At 37.0% G+C, this 12,435-nt stretch overlaps 1 protein-coding gene across 4 annotated transcripts in view; it reads right to left on the minus strand.

Moving 5' to 3' along the window:
• Positions 1-2,576: 2,576 nt before the first annotated feature.
• The window catches only part of STS (steroid sulfatase), a 107,133-nt gene continuing 97,274 nt past the window's right edge, over positions 2,577-12,435 (minus strand). For 2 of the 4 annotated variants that reach the window (XM_071430580.1, XM_071430579.1), the window contains one exon: positions 2,577-5,889. In XM_071430580.1, coding sequence (XP_071286681.1) covers positions 5,507-5,889 — 383 coding nt within the window. In that variant the 3' untranslated portion in view covers positions 2,577-5,506. The remainder of the gene's footprint in view (positions 5,890-12,435) is intronic. The other 2 variants (XM_071430578.1, XM_071430581.1) reach the window with 2 other exon arrangements.

Here is a 12,435-nt window from a genome sequence, read left to right on the forward strand (position 1 = left end):
AAATCAGGTACAATGAAGTATTATCTGCATAAAAAGGCTTTATTATTGGATAAAGGTAGAATAAAAAGCGTTGGAGGGTTTTTATAACTGAGCTGACCCCCACATGCCGAATTTATTATCTTCTAATATAGCTTTCTTTTCCAAGGAAAGTACCTGCAACACCATTTTCTAATAGATAAGACTAACATTAATCTACATAGGGAACCTAACCTGATTTATATTAAAGCAATGTTTTTTAGGCATTCAGGAGATGCTGCATAAACATCGCAAAACCTATAATTCACATCTCCCAAGTTCAGAAATGTTTCATAACCTTGACAGTGCAATTAGAGATGCACAGATAATCAAGCCAGTCTTTATCTCACTAACCAGTATAGCACAAACTCCAGTGGGAGTCTGAAATTCAGCATCTTCCACATATATAAGAAATCTTCAGTTGCTGTGTCTCACATTGGCACAGTCTAATTGTTCTCAGTACCAAACTCACAGGATAAAATTAAGGGGGGGTGGATCTTAAGAAAAATCTGCACAATCCTTTGTTTTCTGTACATGCAAAGTTCTAAGCAGATTCTTATTAGTTTGATGTAAATAAAAGCTACGAAGAGGAGCATGGAAAAGCCATATCTGTCAGCCTTACCTGCCAGGGTATTTCCAGGACTCTCTGAATTATTTGCAGTTTTAGCAGCCTGTAAACTGGGAGTCCCTAGAGCCTGCCTCAGGTCTTCTGGTCCTCCAGCAAAAAAACGTGTGAGACTGTTGCTGCCTTAAGAGTATCAGACTAAGATCTGTCACCTCATGTATGATGATTCAGGAGCAGTCTGCTTGGTATGATTATTCAGAGGCAAGAGGTCCTGCATCCTGTGGGTTCCAAACTAATTTCCACCTGACATCCTGACACAGAAGGACCCTGTTGCAGAACACATGACAGTCCTGTTGGCCACAGAGGGGACCTCATTCCTCCTGGTCACCTGCAGTCTCTGACAGACCCAGAGGAAGCAGCAATTTCACAGAATCACAGAATATTCTTAGTTTGAAGGGACCCAGAAGGATTATCAAGTCCAGCTCTTCAGTGAATGGCCCCCATGGGGATCCAACCCTGAACTGTGGTGTTATTAGTTCTGCTCTCTAACCAGCTTAACCAGTTTAACCAGTTACCTAATCTCAGGGTCAATTTCCAGATCTCTGTCTTTAGATTGGAGATAAGCCCCAGACACTCTTTGCTTCCTGTGGTTCCCATGCAGAGTTTTGCCCAGGCCTTCCCTCCTGCCCGCATGTCTGACCGCACTGCTTGTAGTGGGCAGGGTGGCCGCCTCTTGCTCCTTACTGCATATTTTAGATACTGCACAGGCAATGCCAGAGGAAAGGGAAATGAGAGAGAAGATGAAAAGATATGTCTTAAGCACAGAACTATATGTTCTAATGTAAGTAAAAATTATTGTAGTAATGGATGCCAAAAACATAAATTAAAACACTTTTTAATAAACACACTTCAATAGAACATATGATTTTTGTAGCTATGCTTGCACTCTTCTTCTTTCTTTTTCCTTTTTTTCCTATATCAAGTGATATTTTAAGTGAAATTTTTTACATTGTCCACATATCTGAATATCCAGATTTCCCATTACTACAGTGTGAAATAAATGATTGCTGGCAAGTGATGATTCTCACTGACCTGTGAAGTATACAGAACAGATTCTCTTAGTTCTGTGCAAACTTTCAGTTGGATTTAAGCAAGCTGACACCTCTCTCCAAAGCTCCTATTTCCCTTTTTTTTTTTTAACTTTTGATTTTTCTGACCATAATTGGAGGCAAGTCGGGACATCTCTATTTTTAAGAGCTGAGAACCTGTGACATCCAGTCCCTGAGGGAAAAACATTATTTATTATCCCACATAGTTTCCTGACTGCTAAAAAAGAGAATAAATATAATTATAAAAATGGGACTTAAAACTTTCTCTGAATCCTAAGTGTGTATCTATTTTAGCCATCTATTTTTTCTCCTCCAGATCACAATCCCACTAAATAACACACAGAACCCACCTGCAAACCTCAAGTTAAGGGTATCACCTACCGTCTAGGGGGATCTTCTACATCCTATTTTTCCAACTTTTAAATTGTGTGTTCTATAGAGAAGGTACTAGAAAGTTCACCTTTACCAGCTTACCACATTCAGCATTTTCTGTTCTTTCAGTATTCCCAGCAGTTAGAGAAATACTGTTTTCCTCTTCTGAGTGCAACAGAGGAGCTGAGAAATGAGTTAAATGACTTGCTCTGGGCTGTACAGGGACTCTGTCACAAATTAGGACATGATACTGTTAAACAATACTGTAGAGGAATACACTACCCTCTGAAGCTGAACTCCCTGTTTAAAATGACATATCCTATAAACAGGCACCATGTTACAAGAGCAGTGCTCATTAAATGATAGATTGAAAGTCAGTTTCCAAGTATCAGAGCAGCACACTCTCCTTGAGCCTTCCTTGTTAGTAAATTGTGAAACAGGTATATGCCATCAATAACCTGTTGTTAAAAACAAAACTTTTCCTTGTTAGATCAGGCAGTGCCATTACACAAATGTTATATTGTCCTTCACATTTTATTTTGCAGATAAACAAGACTACTTTAATTACCCTGATCTGACACGCCATCTCCAGAACAGAAGGTATAGTACTGAAAAATATAATACATTTGCAATACAAGGAAGGTTTATTTTAGGTATTAAATGAAATGGTATTAACAAAGAATACGAAAAATACTTCCCTGTTCTTCACAGAATCTTTCTTGAAGGAATAATTTTAAGAATGGATTTCAGATTTTATTGCTTATGTCAAAGTATTAAACATTGTACTAAATTATATTTTGTAAAATATTAAGTTTGTGCCACAAACAAGAAATATTTTATATTATTTATATTAAACAACATCTCAGGTATGTTTTTATTCCTTATATTTCATAATGCAAAGTTCATTCCTGTTGGATCTTAAATAACCAGGAGGTTAGCAGAGTCAAGGAGCCTTACGAGTCAAATTTTATGACAAAGACAACTTTAAATTTTCTGATTGATTAAGGCAACATAGCCGTTACAATCAATATGACAAGCAAACAGAAGGACTGAGTGGTAAAGAAATAGATGGAAAAATATTTCAGGGGTGTGGATGTTTTAAGAAGGGAGATTAGAAAGATGGCATCAAAAGCCAAGGGGGGTATGAGAGAAACATCATATTCAGGTAAGAAGAAATCAGAGCAGTAGAAAAGTCATCATTTTTGATATTTGATCAAGCAGCACAGAACAGCTGTTGTGCCTAGCAGAACAAAGAATTCTTGCACCTGCAAAAGAAAGAAAAAGAAATAATAGCAACACAGTGTCTTCCTGATTAAAAAAAAGTCAGTGTGGGTGTCCTTGAGAATATACATTTAGTACTCTGAAAGGTCACAGACCAGAAACTGTGGAAACAAAGTAGAACTAATGACACCAAACCCCTTGTCTGAGTTAGCATTGTACACTGAACACAACACTTTTTTTTTTTCCATTTTCTTCAGGAGTTCTTGTTTGAAAAGCTTTTGTGTAAGCTGTGGCAGAGCTGTGGGAGTTGGAAAGAGCATCCCTCCACACCGTGGTGTTTCTGCACTCTGGCCACAGCTAGGCCTGAGTGCTGCCCTTTGGCTGCAAGGAGGGACATGCTGGCACCAATGCCATGCCCCAAGGGGTTCTAAGGCCACATGGTGAGGACCAAAAATTTGGGATGTACAGATCCTGCCATGACATTGAAAGGCAGCCACTCTCATGGAAGAATATTTGTATTCAAATGAGAGGCATTTTTCTTCCTAAGGTTATGTAGTACATTCAGTGATAAATATTGGTCACGGGGCTTTGCCTCCTACAGAGAATTTGCTGAGGGTATAATTAAGATCATGAACACAAGGTGAAACATCAAAAATAGGACTTCAAGGAAAAAGTACATTTCCCAGGAGAGGCTTCTGGGTATTGTGGAGAATGAAATTTTGAATGAAACTGCAATGGAAAAATCAAATAAAGCCTAGGTTTTACAGATAGAGAAATATACCATTTATCACAATATATTTTTTAAGGAAAGGCTTCAATAGCTTACAAGAACTGGGTCACAACCTTAATGCTGGCTGACTGAAGCTACTGCATTACTATCATCACAGATCACTTTTGCCCCAAACAGCTTTTAATACATTGTAATGTGGGAATTAACTGCTGCTTTCTGATAAGGAGTAAGTCACCTTCTATTATCAGGCATCAAATCATTTTAGTATTTTGCTGATATCTTCTTTTCATCTGCAATATGCCAAAGAAAATAGTTTGTCTGCCTGTAGAGGGGAAAGAAAATGTGCCTGAATAAGACAGAGATAAAAATGGATACAAAAATTAGCCCTTGAGGACAGTAGATTTCCCAAGACCTTGCTGAGAACTCAGAGACAGTTATATTTGGCTTTAAGTACTCAAGCCCAAGCTTATTTTCAGAAAATGATAGATCCTATTCAGAGAGCTTAAAAGATGGCAAAGATATTTAAAGGAAGACCAAATTTTATTTATTTGTGATTACTTTCATCAGTGGAAGAATAGGTATGACAAATAACTGAAAGACAAATTTGTAGTATCATGTAAATTTGGAACTCATATATCAAGTATGGACCAAATATTTTCTTTTATCAGTTGGAATATGATCATAAGGGTGTGCCTGTATCAGGGATTGAAGGATTTACGCACACACACACATATGCATATACATACATATATATATATATATGTATATATGGAGACTTGTGGTACGCACTCAAACACGCAGCTGGTGCAATTGAAGTGGTGTCCTTTTGAAACAAAGGTTGCTGCCATGCAATAGGAAGGACAGCAGGGATGCTGGGGAGCATCTACACAAGGTCTTCTACTACCATAGCTCTGTGCATTTTTATGGCACATTCAAAGTTAGACTGTTGGCAAGCTGTCAGTTTTTTCATATTTGTCATGGTTGTTAACAGAGATCTGTTGCAAGTCTGCTCTTAACCTATCTATCAGTTACCAAATGACTGTCACAGGAGGACCTCTCCACTATTATCTCTCTGTTTTCAATTACTCAGTGCTATGTCCTACTAATGGATAACACTTAGTAAAAAGGACAGGAAAGTGTGCATTTAGTAGTTGTGATTGACAGAACTGATAGGTAAATTCTTTGCTGTGTAAGACAAAAGCCCAAGCTGAAGGTCTAGAAAATTATCTCCCATAGAAAATGCCTACAATTCTACCCATGTGTATATGAGGACGGCAATGTGTCCTTCATGCTGTGTGATAAGGACAGAGAAGGTGTGTCTTGCCTTCCCTCTCCTGGCACGTTTTCTTGACTGAAATTCTCTTCTACTGCAGTATGTATTTGAAGACTGGTCCTCCACCAACACAACAAAACCTTCTGAAGGCTTGTACCCTAAGTTCAAATCAGACACTCACACTCAGCTGGTCCAGTTTCTGAAAGAGAATTGCAGCTTATTTATCCCAAATGCACCTGCAGCGGACCCCCTCCTGATTCATAGTCACAGTAACAAGACTGAAAGAGAGATGAGCAGCAGAGCTGGAGCCATGGCTTCCAGAGAAGGTTGTCCCATGACAGCTGGTTAGGAACAGCATGCAGGGATTTGGTGTGGTTGTCTACTGCTTGTTGTATGACCCTGATGATTTCATAGAAACGGCTCTCAGTTTCTGGAGTCAGTGGCACTCTCTCTTCAGGGTCTCTGGACAGATCGAAGAGCAGTGGAGGATCATGTCGTGTAATGAATCCTCCATGGCAGAAGCAAACGTGAGAATCATAGCAACCATTGGAGTCCTCAGGACTGAAGTTGGGAGTGAAGAAGAAGACCTTCCAGATAGATTCACCTGCAATTTACAGCCACAAAACAGTTGGTGATAAAGTGATAAAATAACAAAATGGAAGTTCTTTGGTCTTAGGAAATTCCACCAACATGGGAAGTCAGTCTTTTGGTAAAAAGTACAGACACTCTGTAACAAAAACTGCAGCATACTAAAAGACTAAAACAAGATTGAGCAAAGCAAAAATAAGCAAAACATCATGATTTTCACGCTACACATATTTATGAAGCAACTATGATAATTTCATTCCCTTGGAAGAATTCTGATTAACCAAATTATAGAATACTTTAAATAACATTGAGTTTTATATAAACAGTGCTAAGATTTGCAGAAATATATACTAAGTCTTCTTCAAGGCTTATTAAAATTTATTTTTGCCCCTTGACTATATTTACCCACTGCTGGGCCCTGTCTGCTTCTCATTTTGCTTATCTAAATAATTTCATTGTTACCTTTTCCCTCTCTTCCTCTCTTTGTTGTATTAACCCATTGTCTTCTGCCCCATTTCTTCATTGCAAACACCTGGATACTCATTTTATTAAATGGGATAACAGGATGACATGGAAAGTCATAACGGATGCTAAATTCCTGTCTTATGCTTCTATATGATTTTTCCAAATACAAATTTAAAATAACAGTTACAGTAGCACAACTCTTAGGTGACGTTCTGCTTTGCAAAATGAGGACCAAAGTTCTTAATTTATAGACTGGTCATTCTTAGTTTGATTTTCTGTATACAGAAAATGGAACTGCCCGTCCTTATGTAACTTCAGTTGGTGCTTTCACTGCTTGAAAATCCTAGCTATTTCTTGGAATAAGAATTGGCAAATATCAGTTGGTTCTTTCAAGAAGCACCCTCAAAGAGGAGGATCAAAAAACACTTAACAAGAAAGCTGTGAACAAGAAAGTCGTTACTATTTCCCTCAAGTATCAGAGAACAAACAGGAAAGGCAGAAACAGACAGAACAGAACTTCCAGGGAAGCACACCGTGTTCCTACAGCCAATGAAGTATACAGTTCTTCAGAAATGGAACAAAGAATAATTAATTAGAGTAAGAAAAATCTGTATTTTATTCTTAATAAAAACAGGTTACTAAACAACTGAGATCTATAATGTCAGATTAACTGTCCACTTGAGACTATAAAAACATTGGAAAACTGTAGTCATCAGTAATTTACATTTCTCAGTACCCTACTGTGATTTTTTTATCATCTCAAGTTTTTAAATACTGAGTGAAAAATCTCTTTTTGGTATTTGTTGAATTTTGTTAAGGTCACAGAAAGCCTGTTAACCTAGTAAGAGACTTTCAAAGATCTATGTGTGCTACAGTAGTTAATATTTATTAATCAATTCATTGGTACAACAGAGTGGAAGGCACTAGAAATGTGAGATGGGAAGAGCAGAGAGAAACTGGTATACACCATGCTGTAACTACATCACACTCAGCTTTTAAAGAATCAAAACAGATTTAAAGAGAAATGTTTCAGCAGACTTAAGGGTCACAGACTGCAGTTTGAGACTATAGGATGGATTTAAAGGACAGTAGGTGACCTTAAGATTCTTTACAGCTTCTTCCATTCCACAGCATTTTTCACATTAGAAGCGATTTTTCCTTTAGGAACCAATTCAATGACAGAGCCTGGGGACTACCAGTTCACTTGGTCTCCACTTAAATCAGGGTCAGATAGGTGATGGCTATTATACACATTAGACTGGGAGAAGACTCTAAATGCTTCTTGGAAGTCAGCAAAGGGGAAGGACTTTTAAAGGCTGAGTGAGTTGCTGGCACAGACAATGGGACGTGGCAGGTTTTAAAAGGCTCCAGCTGTGACAGCCGCAATGGCACAGTCTTACTGGGAAAAAATGAAAGGAAATTTAAAGGAAGGCAAAGCAAGATAAGATCAGGTAGCATAAGATGGCATTCCTTCATCTGCCTCCAGTAACATTTTGAAAGGTTGGTCAAGCACTTAAGTCTCTTGATTTCTTAGAATTAAAATAAACAAAATCAAATACTGCCTCTTAAATTTCTTTGAACTTTTGTGCAAAACATTTCCAAGAAGTTTATCTCTTGTTTGCTGAGATTTAGAATTTTTATTCTGAGAAGGCATGTAACTCTGTACTAAGCATTGGTTCAGGCTCCTCAGACATGTTTAATTGGCAAGATGGATGATAAAAAACATAAAAAAGCCAAAGGTCTTGGTTATTCAGTGCACTGTGTGCCATCATAGACCATGCAACGCTTGCCAGCCTGAGAATTTGATTCACAACGCTATAACAACTTGACAGAAGATCAGCAGAAAAAAAATTATATGGCTACCAAAATGTCAGTTAAAAGAAATTCCAATTAGGCCACGCACATGAGAACTTTGTGGTTAAGCTGTCTTCCCACACATTGGTCTTTCAGGGTGACATGAATGACATTGAAAAGAAAATTTTCAGCCACTTTTTTTAGTGTTGGGCATTGTAGTACCAGGTCTGCTGAAGGGCTTACAGACAGCAATACAAAATTGGGAACTCCGAATTAATGGAAGCCAGTACAAGCAGCTGATATAGGTAAGAAATGGGGAAAGAAAGAAATAAGGAAGTTGCACCATGATTTTTTTTTCCCCACACAAAAGAAAGACTTGTTTAGGTTTTGTTAAATGCAGAGCATACAGCATGTTTCAAAATCATGTGTGGGTTTGGGGACAAGGCATACGTGACATCATCTTGTGTCTAAGAGACACTGCTAGTGTTCTGAAAAGCTGATGCTACTTTATCAGATAAGCAGCTACAGAATGTCACAAAACACTGAGCTCTGGGAGTGCAAAGCCTGTTCCTGTGCAATGTTTATCTGTTGCACTGCAGCAGTGTTTCTGGAACTGCATGTTGTGCTGGAGAAGCAGCAGCAGAATTTAAACACCTCTTTTCTAAGCATGATAAAAACTAAAGCCTATCTGTCAGTGTCTGTGGCTGAGGAGCAGCCAGTATACCAGGAGACATTAGGAACTGTCAGACTTCCAATCAGTAAAGCTGATGAACTGTATAAGGCATGATATTAAAAAGAGAGAGCTCTCTCCCAGTCTCTCAGCTGACATAAAATCTCATTCTGTCAGAAAGCTAACTACAAGGATCAAATTAATCTCCCAGTAATTAACGGTACCTGTGTTCTCCAAAGCATCTGGATAGTAAACCCTTGTTATATAAAGATAACTGTATGTCTCTTCCACAGTGAAGTTAGTTGTAAAATTGTCAGGGTTTCCCCAAAGCCAAGTATATCAAACCCCTTCTGAAACAGCAGGCAGGCTCTAAGCCTGCAGCACCCTTAAAGGTCCCGCCCCAGTGCTTCACAAATAATTTCAGTTCTATTTTCCTGCAATTCTCCAGTTCTCTGAGCTGTCCAGTAAGTTTGCTCTCAGAATACCTCTTTCCTTTACATGTTAAGAAAAACAAAAATTAAAGAAGTTGTACTTCTAAATAATTTCAAATTAAAGGGGTTGTCATTATTCCAAGTAAATCTGCTATGAACATAGTTGTTCAGTGTTCAATCTCCCTAGAAGACTCCTTTTATTATCCTTTACCCAGCTATTTATCCTCTCATACAGACAATAGTTGCTCCAACAGACTGGTAGACACCTTGAGATTAAATAAAAGTCTCTCAGTAAGATATATTAATATATTCAAGATGAAGTGACACACTGGATAGGGATGCCATTTCTGTTATAAAAACACCCTTCTTAATCATTGATGGCAAGTGAGGGTTTTCTGATAAGCAGTTCTTGATGTGCATAGAAGCTATTGTTGTCTTATTGCCTGGAGTTCATTTTCACTGCATTTAATCTATGACAGTAGGTTTATAGGTTTGCAGCTACTGTCATTTCTTTTGCTTTTATTATTGTGTTGCTTCTTTCTGTAGAAGAACAAGTTAACCAGGGCTGTTCTCCACTGTATATTGGGGAGCTAGTCCCTGCTTGAACTCAGATGCCTCTGAGGGGAGCCATTTGGGTGTAGCAGACCAACATAAATTGAGACAGACTTTACTGTGTCTCAGGTGTGCTCTGTAGCCATTGTCAACTCCCACACTCTAACTCATGCTTTTCAATGTTTCTAAACAGTAGCAGATGAAAACTGAAACTTACTTGAAAATTACTTTCTTCAGGTAACTCTTGTTATTAGATTGAATCCTCTCTTCCTGCTTCCTCTAAGTTCATTCAGAATTTTTAGGTTCTCTGCCTATCTTATTCATAGCAGATAACACATATATTCAGCTCTTCAATCATTTAACTATGCAGAAAAGGCTTCAGTTGTGAAATTCCTGTAGAACTATATATAGCTCTATATAGCAAAGACAACACTATTTGGTTACTGTAATGAAATGACACATTATTTTTATGACTATGTGCATTTCTCTAACAGCTAATAAAAATACTCAATTTGAATTTAAAAATTTGTAACTTTATTGTTCTTACAATGAAAACTACTTATTTTTTTAGATAGCTTTTAAGTGATAGCTTTTTTTTTTTTTTTTAGATAGTTTTAAGTGTCTGGGTATCTTCTAGTGTTATTTTGTTGCACCAGTCAAAAGACAGCGCATGATGTCCCAGTGTAGGTGGAGAACAACTGAGTGATATACAAAGACACAATGTTGGTTTACAACAATCAGTTGTTGCTAGAAGAGACTTGCATAAAGAACTGTGCAGAACTTACAGTATTTGAGTGAATCCCATGGAAAAAACCAGCAGTAGCAGTGATTTTAAAATATTTAGAAAAAATCCTACAGTGTTAAGTATCCAGTAAACCAGAAAGCATTGCACATTCTTGAATATCTAATAATCTTACTGAACAACTGCTGCAGGAAAAATACAAGACACACTGAAACCATGCTCAGACTGCTGAAGACAGAAATCTCATGACTGAGCTCATTATCTAGAGTAAGTGCTGTGGTATGAGAAACTTCCACTGAATTCTGCTCAAAAGTCAAGATTATCTTGTTGAATTGTAGTAGATCAAAAAGAATAATTTTCCTGAATTCTTCATCATCACCTTCAAAAAGAATTGATTGATCATTTGCAGTGTTTTCTTGTTGAAGAAAGTCCTAAAAGAGAAGAATCTGTGGGTATAGAAATTATGCTGCTAAAGTAGGAAGTGCTATAATGCAATGTTATGCCTCATATTGAGATGTCTTAGGTGATAGCAACATGGAAGAATACATATTGCTCTGGAAGAAAAATTCCATCTGTAGCAATTTCATGTAAATAATCCAGACACCTGCTAAAGATTTGTTAGAAGAATATTTATCTGCTGAATGGTCCATGTAATTTTCAGTTCATCTGAGGAGCAGCTGATGGCATGCTGAAGACAGAAGATAATGTTGGCACACACACAAAAAAAAGCAACTTCAACCAAACCAAACCAGAAAAAAACCACCCAAAAAAACATGCTCATTTTCAATCTATATAAGAAGCCCTTGAAAACAGAAAAGCCTTATTTTTTTGCTTATGAAAAAAATAGTCTTGATTTTCAGGTAGTTGTTTTCCATGGGAGTCAGTAAGAGATTAAGAACACCCTTTCAGTAATCAATTTATCAGTTAAGAACACCCTTAGGAACAAAGCAGAAACACTTTGCCAAAGATAGCAAAACCAAAAGAGAAACCTATTCAGAACTGTGTTTTGTATTTGGATTATTTTTCCTGTCCTTCAAGATCACATTTTACAAACAGAAAATAAATTTGGTACAATCATTTCCCTCTTTCATAAGGTGGATGCAATTTTTCTGAGTGAAAAGAACAGATATGGAAGATTCAGACAGCAATTTTTCTGATACTAGTCAAACATATGGGAGAAAGATGCCATTGAAGTCCTAAGAAATTTCTGCGAATATTTTTAGATAAGTTGGAGTCAGCCAAAGCCAAACCCATCCCCAGGAATTTTTTAAAATAAATTATTATCTTCAGAAAGTTTTCAAAATTTGGATGTCAAAAAATAAGCTGTTGACACATGAAATGATAATGAAGTATTCAAAATAATTAATATGAAAATTACTATCATGCCTAACATTTAAGTTACCAGATGTACATCTAAAGCCAAAGAAATAATTGTTCAAAGTTTCTTTAAAAATGAAAAATAGAAATTTTGTAGCTGCAGTTGCCTGAAATTTTGTGCTGTGCCAAAGAACATGGAATAATAATTTTCTTTACTTTAAAAAGTCAAAGAAAATGGTGAATTACTCTTCCTTACAAGTGTCCTAGCTAGTTGAATGATTTCATTTTTCTTTTATTTTTATAAAGTTACTAGGTCGCTTAGGCAACCTTTTGAAAAAAAAAATTAAGATTCATTCAGTTAAGCATAGAAGACAACAGAGCAAAGGAGTTTCTTTTTTGAGACAAAAAAAATTGAGTTGAAGAAAGCAAACATTTGCAAGTAATTTGGTGCAAAAATATCAGTATCAGGCAGTCCTAAATATTTAAAAAAAAAAAAAAAACAATAGCTGAAATTTGGTTTTATTGTAAAGATGTATGTCCAGTTTAGCGTCAGAAATATGAGACAGCAGTTTTTATCCCAGTGTTAGAAAA

Source organism: Agelaius tricolor, unplaced genomic scaffold (genome assembly GCF_023055355.1).
Source record: "Agelaius tricolor isolate 1412-34295 unplaced genomic scaffold, bAgeTri1.0.p SCAF_7, whole genome shotgun sequence".
Classification (NCBI taxonomy): domain Eukaryota; kingdom Metazoa; phylum Chordata; class Aves; order Passeriformes; family Icteridae; genus Agelaius; species Agelaius tricolor.